Source organism: Lepidochelys olivacea (genome assembly GCF_965140295.1).
Source record: "Lepidochelys olivacea isolate rLepOli2 genome assembly, chromosome: 3".
NCBI classification, from domain to species: domain Eukaryota; kingdom Metazoa; phylum Chordata; order Testudines; family Cheloniidae; genus Lepidochelys; species Lepidochelys olivacea.
The window spans coordinates 157,947,268-157,965,267 of NC_140413.1; the positions used below are offsets into that span (position 1 = coordinate 157,947,268).

General features: G+C 38.3%; 1 protein-coding gene across 4 annotated transcripts in view; it reads left to right on the forward strand.

The window, feature by feature from the left end:
- Positions 1 to 18,000, forward strand: part of CDC42BPA (CDC42 binding protein kinase alpha) — a 319,972-nt gene that overhangs the window by 108,454 nt on the left and 193,518 nt on the right. For all 4 annotated transcript variants that reach the window (XM_084624867.1, XM_084624865.1, XM_084624866.1 and 1 more), the window contains exons 4-5: positions 2,034 to 2,117; positions 10,772 to 10,867. In XM_084624867.1, coding sequence (XP_084480993.1) covers positions 2,034 to 2,117; positions 10,772 to 10,867 — 180 coding nt within the window. The remainder of the gene's footprint in view (positions 1 to 2,033; positions 2,118 to 10,771; positions 10,868 to 18,000) is intronic.

The following is an 18,000-nucleotide window of genomic DNA, read 5'->3' on the forward strand; positions in this document are numbered from 1 at the left end:
CAAGTCTTGAGAAATCCCAAGTCTGGACCTGAAAGTCTTTTATGAATATGAATCTAAACTGAAGGCTGTGGCAGATTTTCAATCACTGGTAATTTTTAACTCAAGACTGGAAGTTTTTCGAAAAAGAATTGCTGTGGTTCAAACAAGAATTATTTTGGGGAAGTTCAATGCCTGGTATGTCAGAGTAGGTGTTCAAAGTGGTCCCTTCTGGCCTTAGAATCTATATTTTTTAATGAATCTGTGTATGGGAACCTAGGTTCATGTGCCTGATCTTTATTGGGGATAGCCTTTAAAAATTTAGTTTGGAAACTAGTTTCAACAGCTAGGTCTGATAGCCTTGTATTTTCTTCTCTTTTTCATTTCTTCTTGAATTGCATTTTATTTTCAGAAGGGGGTGGGATGTGATGGAGGGCAGTCTGATTAATGTACCACAGCACCTCTGGGAGTTAATAGCTGTTCCACCCAATTTATAGTTTAGCGAGAGAAAGAGAGTGTTTCTGCTTTAGACATCTATAAGGACTGTAAATGGAGTTTAACATGCACCTATACTAGCTTGATGAAGCTATTTCAGCTGGTGCCACCTTTGAAGAAGGGTTGAAAAGAGCCTTGCGTGACATTTCCTTCATCAAGCTGTCAGCATCTGTTGCATTTTCTTTCCTGTTATTACTTCTCTGGCATGTAGCCAAGTTGCTGAATATGAAAGAGATGGAGAAAGTGTAGAGTTTAACCATATATAATATAGTGTGTGTATGTATGTATGTTGTCACTAGCCTGCAGGGTAAAGATGATGCTAATCTGTGAGACAACATCCTGGTCTGCAACCAAAACAAAAACAGTCTCTTCTCTCCTTAGGCCCTGGGAGCATGCCTTTCTTTGCAAGCGAATGGGAATTGGGGTAGATTGATGTATGGATTTTAAAATTTATGAAAGCACTGAGCTTTTCATATTTGAAGGTTAATTTTGTGGCTCAGGAGGTTGAGTCCTGGGTTCTGTTGTTAGCTTTGCTTCAGACTTCCTTTGTTTTTATGTCTTATCCAAACTAGGGAATTCAGGACTGTACCTATGATGTCCACATTGTGAAAACAAGAAAAATAATAAATTTGTTTTGTATAAACATCCCCACCTCCCACTTGCCCTGCCTCTTTCTTGATATGATCCCATCCTGGCTTTTGTCATAGTGTATTTAATCTAGATTGTAAAATCCTGAGGACAAGGAGTTTGGGTTTTTTCTCTTGGTAAATTGCCAAATGTACCTCTGATGCCTAATGTAAATGTTAAGTAAGTGTCATAACTTCTCTATTTTTAAGTTTTCCCATCCATAAAATGGGAATGATAATACTCTCCTAGTTCATGGGGGTGTAAAGAGACCTCAGTGAAAGCTTCATATGGAAGATGGTATAGGAGTGCATAGTATTATGCTTAATTATTTTTATTTATTATAGCTTCCCCTGTTCTTTGAAATGGGTCTAGAAGATTGATCCTGTAGCAAATCTCCAGTAAATAATTCGTTGTACCAGCTGACATTCTGATGTTTCTTGGTTTTGGGACCTGACTACTACATTACCAGGAACTCTTTTTTGTTTGTCGCTGCAGCCATTTAGTTCAGTGATAGAAGAGAATGGGTTCAATAACTATTCCAAGTTTTGGGAACATATCCAGTGATGATATGGCAGTAATACGATAGAGGGGGAAGGAAGTACTGTACTGATAGAAGTGCCATCTTTCAGCTGTGTTCAGCTATTGTAATGTAGAAGGATATACTTTTATGTAATGGAGGCTTAAGGGGAATTTAAGAACTTTTACAGAACAAATACCCTGGACAGCTGTGAAATTACTCTTCATGGTTTGTGATGATGAATGCTTGGTACGGCATCATGTACGCAGAGTGAAGTTATAAATCAGAGTCAAATCCTATCACAACAAAAATAAATTTAAAGCTACTCAGCCGTCTACATATTTCCAAAAAAGGATTATTCTGGCAACCACTTTTTTTTCCTATTTTAGGTTGTTCATCTGCAATTTATGTTTTCCAGGTTGCAGTAGTAAAACTGAAAAATGCAGATAAGGTATTTGCCATGAAAATACTGAATAAATGGGAGATGCTGAAGAGAGCTGAGGTAAGACTACAGAAATGTTTTTAGTGTTCATATACTTGCTTGTGAGGACTTACTCAGTTATTCTTCTTTTTTAAAAAAAAAAAAAAGTTGATGAATTTTCATAAAGAAACAAACAATAAAAATACAAAAAGGTAGTTGATTTACAGCTTGTATATGTTACCCAAAACCACATTTTCCAAGGATATCCAATAAATATACACAATTACACAACTTTACAACTGGTCAAAGCTGAAAGATCATACAATTCAAAATCAGACAGTATTACACAGGCCTAACATGTTAGGGTTGGGGGTAGCCAAGCCCCCCCCCCCAAAAATAAATAAAAAATAAAGAAAAGGGGGAGAGTACAGGAAGAGGGAGGGAAAAAGCAGAAAGGGTAGGTGCAATGGGACTCTGGCATTATTTGAGCTATCTCAGCATTCTTTATCCAAATGTATCAAGAATCAGGTTCAAAATTGTTTCTAATTCATATAATTGCTCTCCGTCTCAATAAGCTATTCTTTCTTTTGTTGCTAATGCAGAAGGTATGAATACCACTGCTCTATTCTGGGCATAGGCCTACTCCTCCACTTTTGTTAAATTCTGAGCCAAAATCTTGGTGGTGGAGATAAAACCAGCATGTAGATATGTAACCTGGAACTATAATTTTCAACTGAGGTTTGGTTGCAGAAGCCAGCAACTAATTTCACTCTTGTGTCCACCTGTTTCCACAGCTGCCTAGCTGTTGGACAGTCCATAGCATATATATCAGGATTCCATTTTCTTTACTACAGCATCAACAAACCGCTTGCTTGTGTAACCTCTGGTGAGTCCAATACATATGAATAAAATATTTTTTTGTATCAGGCATAGCCGGAGATCCACACAAGCATTTTTAACATTCTGTAATATGCTCCGCCATTGAGGTACTTTTAAGGGCTGTGATAATTCACTTTCCCATGCTTTCACAAAGAACTTCAGGCTGCTGGAGTTCCTCTTCATTAGTAAAGCATACATAGTGGACATGGGCCTGGGGAATGTATGAACATTCCAGGGGTTCTTAGTAACTCTGGGGCCTATGGCAGTCCTAGAGCATCCAGATCAAATTGATAAGTTGGCAAGTGTTTCAGTTGTTAGTACAGTCACTCCACTAAGGGTGGCTGGTTATATTGTTTCTTTAATTTTAGACATCTATATCAAACCCCTGTTCAGACAGTTTCTCCAGGTTTTTTCCCAATTTTCAAGTCTGGGTTACCCTAGATACGTACTTTTGGAGCACAGCAAGGCTGAAACGGGTACCTCTTAGCTAGGACAACCCAGACCCTTTGCACAGTCTCTGCTGCAGGCATCCTATTTTTCTCTGTCAGACAAAGAAAAACTCGTTTTCCTACTAGGGGAGTTAGCTGCATTAATACCTGTTCAGTTTCCACCCATGTAGGTATCATGATGTTAGCATGCTGGAACCAATTTGACATCTGTGACATAATGAAAAGGATAATAGTAATTTTGTAGGTCTGGGAGCACAAACCACTCTTTGACATTAGGGAGCTGGAGATTTTTAAATGATAGTTGTATGTTGACCAGGGCCCCACAGAAATGCTCTAATAATGTTAGTAAATTTTTTAAAATGAAAAGAGCGGTATCTAAAGGTAGGCCATTTAAAATATAGAGGAGCCTAAACAGAATATTCATTTTTACTGGATTGACCTTCCCCATAGGCTCAGGGAGAGAAGGTGCCATTTATTTGTATCATTACTTATTTGAAAGAATACAGGATCTAAAGTTACCTTCACTAGTTTGTTAAAGTTTCTTGGTACTTTTATACTTAATTACATCAGGTTGCCTATGGAAATTCCATTGAGAAAAAGCCCCACGACATGACAACCAGGAGAGTTGTAATATTTTTGATTTTTCCCAATTTATTTTTTAACTAGCTATTGCTCCAAATTTTTGAATTGGTGATAGGAGGGTTAGAATAGTGATTTGTAGTTTGGATATACACAAAAGGACATTGTCTGCATATAACATCAGTCTGTATTCCATGGAACCAAGTTGCATGTCTTGGGTATCTGGATAAGTTTGTATAGCTTTTCTCCTCTTTAAGCAAAAGGAAAGTGAACCTTATTGGGTTTGAGTACAGTATTTCAACCAGTTGTGCTTGTGAATCCACCTTATAATAATTTCATTTAGACCACATTTCCCTAGTTTGTTTATGAGACTGTCATGTGAAACAATGTTAAAAGCCTTACTAAAACAAAGATACATCACATCTACTGCTTCCGCCCTATCCACTAGGCCAGTAATGTTGTCAAAGAAGGAAATCGGGTTGATTTGGCATGATTTGTTCTTGACAAACCCATGCTGGCTATTCCTTATAACCCTATGATCCTTCAGGTGCTTTCTTCCTGTTTGGAATGCAGCCCTTATTATGTGATTCTTTTTCTTTTTTCTTTTTCTTTTCTTTTTTTAACTATACTGATACAAATACAGTTGATTTAGGGAATATGTACACTTAAAACGTTACAGCATCACAGCTGCAATGCTGTACTGCTGTAGATACTTGCTAAAGTGACAGTTGGGGTCTTTCATCGCTGTAGTTAATCCACCTCCCCAAGAGGTGGTATCTAGTTTGACGAAAGAATTCTGCCATTGACCTAACGCTGTCTTCACTGGGGATTAGGTTGACAGCTATATCCCTCAAAGGTGTAGATTTTTCACACCCCTGAGAGACATAGCTATGTAAATTTTCAGTGTAGACCAGCCCACAGATATCAGTTTATTGAAAAGTAGGAAAGGATAAATTATAGCAGTAAAACCTGCTTTGTTGTAAATTTATTTTAGGGGCTTAAATTATTTTAACATAGTATGTTCTATAAATATGTGTGCTTGTGTAACATTTCAATTGCATAGAGTAAAAGTTAACCCTCGTACATGGTGCCAGCAGTTCCCCCCAAGTCTGGCATAACATCTTCCAGCTAATGTAGTTAGTCCTGTATCTCAGGTGGTAGAAGTCTGTGCTACAGAGCAGAAGACTCAGGGTTCAAACCTTGAAGAGCTTACTGCGGTTCTACATAACAGAATTTGTGTTTACTTTTGTTCTTTAAAACATCCTAAGACATTACATACAAAAAACTACATTAAAAGGATGTTATGTAGGTTGCAAAATCAAGAACTGAAAGTAAGGAAAATGTCAGATTAACAGTAGCCCATGCAACCTTAATTTTGCCCCTTATGTATGGTTATGACCCTTAATTACATGACCCAATACAATTTTTTCCACAAGGATCCTGCCTAATTCAGTGAACAGATTGGACACACCAGGATGCTGAACTAAGGTTGCAAGAGCAATCATAAATCTGTCATTTTCTAACTTGCATGCTTGCCTTTGCAACCTAAATACTTTTAACACTTTTTATATGTAGTGTTACTTAGTTTGACAAATGCCTTCTATTGGCTTACTGATCCATACAAGAAATCAGTTGGCTGACTGTGCCTAGATTTCAGAGTAACAGCCGTGTTAGTCTGTATTCGCAAAAAGAAAAGGAGTACTTGTGGCACCTTAGAGACTAACCAGTTTATTTGAGCATTTCAAAATGCTCAAATAAATTGGTTAGTCTCTAAGGTGCCACAAGTACTCCTTTTCTTTGTGTCTAGATTATGGTGTATTTGGGAGATATAGACTATCAAAACATGGTAGTTACTCCTTGATCGCTTTCTTTCTCTGTTGTGCTCCTTTCCCCATCCTCCATCTCTGTGTTGTATTTTTATAGTATAAGCTTTTTACATGTACTTTGGTATTTGTGCAATATATTGTAGACACTACTAAATCTATTGTTGTTATTATAATAATAGGGCAGGCACACACTGCAAAAATTGAAAAGAATGACATTTGCAGGTATGTGGGGCATTGAAGGTCACACTGTGTAATGCAATTTAATTCCAGAAGGTTCTGTTTCCATTTTTTGTCATCTAGTCACCAAACCAGTGGAAAAATAAAGCTGTAGTTCTTTTTAGGCTGATTGTGCAGACTTCAAGAAACCCACTGGGACCTGTGGGAAGGATATTTTAAATACCTTGCATAGAGAAGATATTTCAAAACTATTTATAACCTCATTTTAATGGAAAGAAATACAATTTTTAAACTGGCTTTAAGAGGGTACATTTAAAAATAGAATGGAGTTTTATTTCTAGTTTTGATTTATCTGATTTTGCTTTCATGCTGAAATAATGAAACATACTACACACTGTAATTTCATCTAACTTTGGGGGGAAACACCGCTAGAGTTCAAACAAGTTCCCAGCCAATGGGATCTGTGGGAACCCGAGGGCCGCTGGGATGTGTTGGCTGCTGCTTCCCGCAGCTCCCATTGGCCAGGAAAAGCGAACTGTGGCCACTGTGAGCTGCGGGGGGCCATGCCTGTGGATGGCCAATATAAACAAAATGTCTCGTGGCCCGCCAGTGGATTACACTGATGGGCCATGTGCCGAAGGTTGCCTATCCCGGTCTAGGTTTACATGGTCCTGCCACAGCACAAGCAACTGGACTTGATTACTTCTCTACATCCCTTCAAGTTCAACATTTCTATGATTCTGTCATTTATGTTCGTTTAATGTGATACAATTTTCATAAAACATACAGGAACCATATAAATCAACACTTGGTCTTAATTTTTCTTTGGAAATGCTCTCTAGAAACACAATGGATTTCCCATCAATCTTACTTATTAAACAGTTGGCTGAGCGCATTGGAGATCATCAGAATATAAACACCAAGATAGAAATAAAGTGGAATGCAAAAAATGCAGCTGAATTCCATCATGTGTGACTTATTTATACTGCATTTCATTCTAGAACTTTAACTAAAACAAGTTTTTGGTGTTGTCTAATATGAAGAGATTAAGTGTTGTAGAGCATTGAGTACTAAAGATCCAACAGTTCATAAAATAGTTCTGATCAATAGATCAGCAGAAGATCTATTGATTAAGATTAAGATAAAATAATTTTGCACTTTACAAAAGTTATCAAGTGTTTGGTAACATACACTGAAGCTATTAGTCATATTTGTCATATTACCTTGGGTCTTAAATCTAGTACTAAATTTGCTTACTCCTCCTTCCTTTAAGGGGAAAAATTAATCTGTCTTAATTGGCTGTCACTCAGCCCTGTTGGCCTTCTCATCAGCTGGGAGAGTAGGAGCACTGCATGACCCATCCTGTAGATAACAGTCTTCAAGGGCCTGTTATTTATGCAGTTGCATAATTTACCATATAATGAGCCCCATTATTTGTTGATGGCCCTACATAATTCAGTAGTAGACCCACAGAAAGCATTGGGAATGTTTGAAGTGGGGAAGGGAAGGATTGGCAGTCCAAGAGAAGCTGTCAACCGAGTGGAGGCCAGACAGGTCAAGGAAAAAGTGAAGTACAAGAAAATTTGGCCTGATAGGCTGGGGAGAGGCACCCAGTAGTATTGTTTACTCTGTCTAGACTAGAAGGAACCCAAGGGATATTACAAGTTAAAGCAGATTTCATACATCTAAAATAAATGTTTATTTTTATACATATACATTTTAAACATTTACTTTTGATGTGTGTATGTTGAGATTGTCAAAGCTATCTAAGAGACTTAGATACACATCTTCCCTAAAAACGAATCCACGCTGTAAGCCTCAGGATTTGTGTACTTGGAAAAGTTTCATCCAGAGGGAGCTTAGTGAAGTGGGGCTGAGGATCCAGGGAGAGGCTGAGTAATATGAGAAGATCAGGAGCCCAAGACAAAGTGGTACTCGTGAGAGAGCTGCTCCAGCTTTCTCCGCCAGGCTATTAAAATTTCAAATATGATCTACTGTAGTAAAAATTGCTGCCAGCTCCAGGCATTCTCCTCCACATCCAGGAGTCTTTTGGGTACTCAAGGAATGCAAGATCTTTTGTGAATTTGTGTCAGATATGATGGCACAATAAATATTAGATAGACTCACTGTAGAAACTAGCTCCATGCATCTGTGTAATAACATGCAGTTTGTTTACTTGTCATTATGTTGTGGGAACAACAAAGAGTTTCCAGTTTCTCATTGTTCTCTATTTCTGGCAAGACTTAAACAAAACCAAACCAAACCACTCTTCCCCCAAATTCTTTTTTTGTCCTCATGCTATTTCTCATTTGACTCCCAATAAAGATCTTTTGTTCATTGTGCAGTGTATTTTATTACTGAATCTTGCGTCAGTCATTCCTATTCTCTCTTGCATAAGGTTACTCTTCAGGTGTAAAAAGTGATTAAGTGTTTCTTCTTTCCGACCTCTGTGTCACATTTGCTCATTTTAGTGGTCAAAACAAGGTTTGGTGTGTTTTGGTTGCTCTTATAAGTGTAGCTTCATCTCTGCGCAAAAATCATTAAGCTGCACTCTTCATTTGTCCCTCTCCAAAGTTCACTGCCAACAATAACCATACTCAATTAATTTGCAAACTGGATACAATTAACTTAGGCTTGAATAAAGACTGGGAGTGGATGGGTCATTACACAAAGTAAAACTATTTCCCCATGTTTATTCTTTTCTCCTCCCCCTCTCCTCCCCCTCCCCCTGTTCCTCGGACATTCCTGTTAACTGCTGGAAATGGCCCACCTTGATTATCACTACAAAAGGTCGTCCCCCCCCCCCCCGGCTCTCCTGCTGGGTAATAGCTCACCTTACCTGATCGCGTATGGTAACACCCATTGTTTCATGTTCTCTGTGTATATAAATCTCCCCACTGTATTTTCCACTGAATGCATCCGATGAAATGAGCTGTAGCTCACAAAAGCTTATGCTCAACTAAATTCATTAGTCTCTAAGGTGCCACAAGTACTCCTTTTCTTTTTGCGGATACAGACTAACATGGCTGCTACTCTGAAACCTGTCATACTCATTTTGGTATTTGGCTGTTTTTGGAAATGAGGTTGAAAAAATAATAAGGAAGAAAAGGTTTGATTTTTCTTTAAGCTATTGCTTAAATATGAAGACACAGGATATGGTTTAAGATGATGAAATTGACTGATTAAATGTGTATCTGGAGTAGCAGAATATTTACAGTATATCTTGGCAGAGTTTCTCATCTACGCTTTACCTCCAAATCTCCATCTATCAACTAATCTTCTTCTCTCTTTCATCCTTTTCTAGCCAGCTCCCACTCAAAATCCAAGAATGCCCAGGTCTCTGCATCTTCAAAAACTAAAAAACCCCATCTGCCTCTTCAACTGTCATCCTATCCCTCTTCTGGCTTTCACTCCAAATTCATTGAAGATCATTTACAACCATGGCCTGGAATTCCTGTCCTGCAGTTACATCTTGGATCCTCTTCAGTTTGGCATCCTTCCTTTCTAGTTTACCAAATCTGCTCTCTCCAAGATTGCTACTGACATTTTCCTCACCAAGTCTCAAGGACTCTAATCACTTTGATCTGTCTCCCACTTTTGACACTGTTTGTTCTCCTTCTCAGCGTTTTATCCTCCCTTGGCTTTTACAACTCTGTGCTCCTGTGGTTCTCCTACCTCTCCAGTGATTCCTGAGCATCTCTTGGTGGTTTCTCCTCTTCCCCTTTCCTACCTTGTGTGGGATCTCGGAGGACTCCATCTTTGGCTTGCTCCTCTTTTTGCTTTATACCTTCTCACTGGGTGATCTCATCTGCTGACATGATTTCAGCTACCATCTTTAGACCAATGACTTGCAAATCTGCTTCTTTCAATCCCATCTTGCATCTCAACCTGTCTCTAACATGTCCTCCTGGATGTCTCACCATCAACTTAATTCTAACATGGCCAAACCCTCAGATATGATGCCAAAAAGAAATCAGCTAGTTTGACTAATAGATTGAGGGGAAGATGGAAGTAGCTGGAGGTTACTTTATTTATAATCATTAGAAAAATATTGCATATATAAAATATGACTGTACCAGTGTAAACGTGAAGTGACAGTGCTATGAAATAAGCCCATAATATGTAGAGCCAGATCCTACTCCTGTGGACTTCAATTGCATTACTATAGGGGTCATTGTGTTTGGGTACTTATATAAATATATTTGTGCTTATAAATTATATAATGCAAATAGTCTCACAGAGAAGCAGCTCTGATTAAAATAAAGAATTTTGCTGTATTTTTTCAATGCAGCAAATACAGAGGTTGGGGTGAGAATCTCACATTGTCTTGTTGCTGTAGATAAGACAGCACTGTTTAGTACTGAATCAAACAATCTTTCAGTACAGTTGTGTGGGCTATAATTTTTTGGACAAGTTATAAATCCTGAAAATGAGTGTTTATAATAGAAACATATATAGCTCACAGAAGAAATTGTGCACATGTAGGGCTAGTTCTGCCCTCAGATACCATAATATAATCTCATTGACTTCCCCATGAACAGGTTTGAGAGCAGATTTTGACCTGTGATCTGGAGACAGTGAGCAGAAGAGTCTGTTTTTTCTGTCTTCATCCCAAGAACAATAACTGGGAAGTACAGTTGTACTCCAAATAGATGTAAAGTGATGATACACTACTGGCCCCATGTTCTCAACATGTCAGGAGTGTGGATTAAATGCCCTTTTACTGAAGGGGGATAAATGTACCTTGTAATGTCATCCTATGTATTTGATCGCCATTTCATGACATACATTTATTGTAACTAAAATATTCTTTTGCCCCCTTCAGACAGCCTGTTTTCGAGAAGAGAGGGATGTACTAGTGAATGGAGATAACCAGTGGATCACAACATTGCACTATGCCTTCCAGGATGACAACTATTTAGTGAGTGTTCCTTTATATATCTATTAAAGTGATTTTAGGCTTTTAGTCTGATATTGAAATACAGATATAGTGTGTGTGCATGCAATGGTTAGCCCTATGTTTGAAATTGAATCTCCATATGCATCAAAACCTTGTCAAATGCATTATTGTGCATAGAGTTCTATAGTATGGAAACTAGGCAGGGGGTTTAGTGAATTTGGCCATGAATATCTCAAGATGCTACTTTGCTTTATCTCTGTATGAGTCTGCAATTATTGGGCAGACTTCTGTGACCAGTAGGTATCAGGTAATCTGACTATTCTTCTTTTGGGAGTGCTCTTGCAATTATATTACTGTACCTTTTCTATAATCTTGTCATTTACTTTGTCCCAATAATCCTGGTCTGATTCACAGAATGAAGTAGCAGTAAATTTTTTTCCTACTATGAAATTAGAGTTAGATATAAAGTTTGTTTAATCTTGTTTATTGTTTTTAAATTTTGGCACTGGAATGGTCCTATTGATTTGAAATTCACCCAACTGGGCTCTGGCAAAGAGTAGAGAGGCATAATTTCAATTCTGAACTGTCTCCTCCTGCTGGTTGGGGGGGCTTAACCACAAAAGTCCCAGAAGGGAACAGAAAGCCACTGTATAACTTAGAAAAGCCACTTTAAAAAAAAATCAATTTGCATAGAACTGAAGATTATAATTGCAGATGAAAGTATCTAAATACGTTTATGTTAAGAAGTATGTCTGAAATGTAATTGGAATGCCTTTTGGTTTTGTTCTGAAAAGTTTGGGTTGTTATGTTTCTTAGTCATTTAAAAAAGGAGTGGTTTGGTACTTTTCATAGTAAAATGAATTATTGCATGCTGATGCTGAAATTTAAATTGATGTACATGTCTAAAATGTATGTCCATCATAAATTTCATTGAAAGAATCCAATCTTTCATATTACATTTAACTGTTAGGTAATATATAGGATTCAAGAAGGAAAATTAATAAAGGATAATCAGATTTTACTAAATCTTTGTCATTTTAAAAAATAAATGTAGCATACTTGAATTGTGTTGCTAACCTTATCATATTTACTTTCCTGTTTTGTAAAGTACACTCGATAGGTTTAAATTGGTAGTTTTGAAGTCTTACTACACCTTTACTTCTGTTTAGCATTGTCATTAGTCGGTGTTTATATAAGTTTGCAACTAAAGGCTACTTCCTGGTCATTTCACAGATGAAATCACATTAACTTCAGTAAAATTACTGGAGTAAAGCATGTATGATTTGGTCCTTAAGGTAAAGGAAATTCATGAATGTAGGACTTGCAGATCTGGGACTTTTGGTCATGATCCTGCAGTTGAATGCACTAGCATAGCCTCTTGCAATCTTGCAGCATTCCCTTGACTTCAGTTGGTCTTGGCACAGGTTCAGGGCTTTGTTTGTGTGTATCTGTTAACAGGATCAGGGCCCAGGTTTTCTATTTCCTGATTGAGTAATATGGACCAGTAAAAACTATAAATGTGTTCTGACTGCTAGCAGTATTACGAAGAAAACATTAAATATTCAGTTGCAGCCTGCCAGAACTAATTTTAATCTAGCCGCTTTCCTTAATATACTCGTTGAGCACAGAGCTGCTTCCATTCTTTATCACTGATGGTCTGTTAACATGTGCTAGTTTTGCAAATTGTGTTTCATTTGGGAGAAAAAGGCAGGAAAACTGTCTGATTCTCAGTATTTTAATATGTGCTTTGAGCATGTTATTTCTTTCTTGTGATAAAATATACATTTGGAAAGTACCTGTGATACAGAATTTAGGCAGATCTATGACCTGAATTGAATGCCTTTGTGTTAAATATGTATTTATTGCTGGAGTTTAACAGCCTTAATTTGCACTTCTACCCTTTTAAACAGGGTTTTTTTTTTAAATTGATGTTTGATTTTTAATTGTGGAAGCATTGTGATGCTCTGCAGTAGTGACATGTGCAGTATATAAAAATAATTACCGTATATACTCATTCATAAGCCGAATATTTTTTGGTAAAAAAGTGACGCATCGAAGAGCAGGGGTTGGCTTAAAAATGGGTCTACAACAAAATTTGATGATTTTAAACTCTATGAAATCATTGAATTCAATATCTAACATTGTTGTTTTGTTTACCTGGAGCGTTTGCAGGCATGGAGCCCCTCAATTCCCTGTGGCCACGGTTCACTGTTCCAAGCCAATGGGAGCTGCGGGAAGTGGTGCGCCACTTCCCATAGCTCCCATTGGCTGGGAATGGCAAACCGCAGCCACAGGGAGCTGAGGGGCTCCATGCCTCCAGATGCTGCAGGTAAACAAAACGTCCCGACCCGCCAGCTTACCCTGACGGGCTGGGAGCCAAAGTTTGCCAACCCCTGAAATATAGTGTTGGCTTATGAAAGGGTCATACAGTTTTTACTATTTTTACCTGTCCATCTTGGGGGGTCGGCTTATAAACGAACGGGCTAATGAATGAGTATATACTGTAATAGATATGATGGGTCTGCACACGTTAAAAAAGGGATATGTTGCTCAATTTATTGGTAGTGCAGTTTTTATTATAATGGAAAACTTCAATCTGCAGCTTAATCAGATCAGTTTTTCCTTATATCTTTATCTTTTATTGTTACAACTGTGGAAGCAAAAGGATAAAAATGTAAGGAACATTTTTGTGAAGAAGACTCTGACATGATATAAATAAGTACAACTGAGTTGGGGTTACTGTGTCCTAGTGGCATCTTAATTTATTTCTACAGATGATATCTAAGTTTCTTTTTCAGCATATTGTAGTCTCTTCTAAATGTCTCTTGTACAGGTTTACTGCTATCATAAAAATTGAGGGTGTTTTAGCTGCTTGTTATCGGGTTACAATATTTTTCAGATTTGCTATAAAGTTACTCAGAAACTGGAGAATATTTTGAAGGACTAATATTGTAAACTAATACAAATGTAAATTTTAAGTTTGTTTTATTTACTGTTCTGTGTTGGAGTGTAGATGAATGAATATTGGACCAAAAAATGAATTTAACAACTTCTGTGGAATGAATTCTTTTTCATCATGGTATTTGTATTATTTTGTCTATTCACCATTAAAAAGACAGTAAAAAAAAAAATTGTAAAGTAGATACAATGGCCTTGCTGGAGTTGCAGAATAAATTAATAATAATATTTGGACCTGCTCTGTTTCCGATTTCACATTCTTTATGCTGAATTGTGACTCTTGTATGAGTGTGGTTTTAAATGTGCACACTTGCTGATTTGATTCAGTTGTCACTCAAAGGATAGTCTGTTAGTGCTTGAAAAGAGTCATCATTTGGAGGTTAGAGTATTTTTAAGTCCCTTTAGGAGTATGCTTCTTTTTTTTTTTCCACCTAATCTCTGCATACAAGAATATTCTCACATGAGAATTAGATCTTAGAGAACTGAGTGGGGAGTCTGTGGAGTCCAGACCAGGGGGATGAGGTGTACAAGGCTTTCTTCAGGCAACTAACAGAAGTTACTAGATTGCAGGCCCTCGTTCTCATGGGGGACTTCAGTCACCCCAATATGTGCTGGGAGAGCAATACAGCAGTGCACAGACAATCCAGGAAGTTTTTGGAAAGTGTAGGGGGCAATTTCCTGGTGCAAGTGCTGGAGGAACTAACTAGGGGCAGAGCTTCCTGGGAGAATAACATGAGGAGGAAAGGAGTTCAGAAGAGCTGGCTGTATTTTAAAGAATCCTTATTGAGGTTGCAGGAACAAACCATCCCGATGTGTAGAAAGAATAGTAAATATGGCAGGCGACCAACTTGGCTTAACAGTGAAATCCTTGCTGATACTAAACACAGAAAAAGAAAAGAAGTGGAAGATTGGACAAATGACCAGGGAGGAGTTTAAAAATCTTGCTCAGGCATGCAGGAGTGAAATCAGAAAGTTCAAATAACACTTGGAGTTACAGCTAGCAAGGGATGTTAAGAGTAACAAGAAGGGTTTCTACAGGTATGTTAGCAACAAGAAGAAGGTCAAAGAAAGTGTGGGCCCCTTACTGATTAGGAGAGGCAATCTAGTGACCGAGGATATGCACAAAGCTAATGTACTTAATGCTTTTTTTTGCCTCGGTCTTCACGAACAAGATCAGCTCCCAGACTACTGCACTGGGCAGCACAGTATGGGGAGGAGGTGACCAGCCCTCTGCGAAGAAAGAAGTGGTTTGGGACTATTTAGAAAAGATGGACGAGCACAAGTCCATGGGGCCAGGTGTGCTGCATCCGAGAGTGCTAAAGGAGTTGGCGGATGTGATTGCAGAGCCATTGGCCATTATCTTTGAAAACTCATGGCGATTGGGGGAAGTCCCGGACGACTGGAAAAAGGCTAATATAGTGCTTATCTTTAAAAAAGGGAAGGAGGAGGATCCAGGGAACTACAGGCCAGTCAGCCTCACCTCAGTCCCTGGAAAAATCATGGAGCAGGTCCTCAAAGATTCAATTCTGAAGCATTTAGAGGAGAGGAAAGTGATCAGGAACAGTCAGCATGGATTCACCAAGGGCAAGTCATGCCTGACTAATCTAATTGCCTTCTATGACGAGATAACTGGCTCTGTGGATGAGGGGAAAGCAGTGGACATGTTGTTCCTTGACTTTAGCAAAGCTTTTGACATGGTCTCCCACAGTATTCTTGCCAGCAAGTTAAAGAAGTATGGGCTGGATGAATGCACTACAAGGTGGGTAGAAAGCTGGCTAGATTGTCGGGCTCAACGGGTAGTGATCAATGGCTCCATGTCTAGTTGGCAGCCGGTATCAAGTGGAGTGCCCCAAGGGTCGGTCCTGGGTCCGCTTTTGTTCAATATCTTCATAAATGATCTGGAGGATGGTGTGGATTGCAACCTCAGCAAGTTTGCAGATGACACTAAACTGGGAGGAGAGGTAGATACGCTGGAGGGTAGGGATACAGAGGGACCTAGACAAATTGGAGGATTGGGCCAAAATAAATCTGATGAGGTTCAACAATGACAAATGCAGAGTCCTGCACTTAGGACGGAAGAATCCCATGCACCGCTACAGACTAGGGACCGAGCGGTTAAGCAGCAGTTCTTCAGAAAAGGACGTAGGGGTGACAGTGGACGAGAAGCTGGATATGAGTCAACAGTGTGCTCTTGTTGCTAAGTAGGCTTACGGCATTTTGGGATGTATAAGTAGAAGCATTGCCAGCAGATCAAGGGACGTGATGATTCCCCTCTGTTCGACATTGGTGAGACCTCAGCTGGAGTACTGTGTCCAGTTTTCGGCCCCACATTACAAGAGGGATATGAAAAAATTGTAAAGCGTCCAGCGGAGAGCAACAAAAATAATCTGGAGCACATGACTTACAAGGAGTGTCTGAGGGAACTGGGATTATTTAGTTTGCAGAAGAGAAGAATGAGGGGGCATTTGATAGCTACTTTCAACTACCTGAAAGAGGGTTCCAAAGAGGATGGCTCTAGACTGTTCTCAGTGGCACCAGATGGCAGAACAAGGAGTAATGGTCTTAAATTGCAGTGGGGGAGGTTTAGGTTGGATATTAGGAAAAAGTTTTTCACTAGGAGGGTGGTGAAGCACTGCGTTACCTAGGGAGGTGGTGGAATCTCCTTCCTTAAAGGTTTTTAAGGTCAGGCTTGACAAAGTCCTGTCTGGGATGATTTAGTTGGGGATTGGTCCTGCTTTGAGCAGGGGGTTGGACTAGATGACCTCTTGAGGTCCCTTCCAACCTTGATATTCTATGATTCTATGACTTGAAATGAGAGAATCAGATCATCTTTGGTTGAAAGATTCCTTGACTAACTCTTATTTCGTCTGCCAAACGAGAACCAAGGAATTTATGTGCATATCTGAGAATTCCTCAGAGTTATATTGGGTAGAAAGATGTAGATACTTGCTATATAAAGAATTTATATGGTCAGCTTTTAGTTCTTCTACTTCGCTCAGGATGGAGCATGATGTAGGCACATAAGACATTTGGTGACCTCTATACAGTTCAGCTGACAACATGAGAACTGACCAGCCAACCAACTTGTGAAATCCATTGAACTGCATCTTACTGCTATATAGATAAAGAACAGTTTAAAAATAGAAATCTCCTCTTTGTAATGTTCTTTTTTTGATCTTCTTAATGATCTTGGTCTTAGAAGAAAATAATAATGCATTTATGTGAATGAATGATACTACTTGGGGCAGTGGTTTGTATATTGTCTAAAGAATTCACTCCATTTTTGCATTAAAAATTTACCTTACAAATTTAACTTTGATCCTGAAAATATTCATGCACACCCTTAACTTCAAGCACATAGTCCCAATAACTTCAATGTGACTATTTGCAGGCCTGGGTGTTAGATGATATTTTATCATCACTTTATTGCTTTTGTTACACCTGGAAAAATTTATTTTGTAGTAGAACGAAGATATAAAAGTGCTATATAACAAGCAAACAAAAAAAATCCCTTTGTATTTATGGTTGCATCAACTAAATTTTTTTTTAATGGCTTCCAAAAATATTGTGTTAAAAAAGGTGAATGATCGCTGTAGACAAATACACAAGATCGTGTTTCAGTGAAGAAAAAGGAATGCTGTTGCAGTTTTTTCCTGCATTCTTTCTCAGCAATAACTAGGCTTGGCAGAATTCAATGTTTATTTATAATTTTGATGGATAATATCAATGTTTATTTTTAAGCATTTTTTTTCTGTTTTGATTGATGTTAATTTTCACAGTTGTGGGAAATTATGGAGGAGGGTCAGAAAATAATTATTTAATGAGAGTAGATGTTGAGATTCAAAAAGTTAAAGCTTTATAACAGTTAAAACACAAATTGTCGTGATCATGTCAAAATATACAAACTCTGCATTCTCAAGCAGCATTTTTCTTTTCGTGTCTGTAAATTTCTGTTATTAAGGTGGAAATATTTTTTCTCAATTTGTGTGTGTGTACAGCAAAATTGATGTTTACTGACATTTACCAATAACAATCTAATCCTAGCAATAACTGAAGCATGGATGGATGAGAGCAAAACCACTACACAGCAAATCAGTTAATAATCATCACATTCTGTATACAACCACGTCAGCTTTTAAAAAGTATTACCTGGAAGGCTATCCGATATTACACATCTCATTTGGGGGTGAGGGATA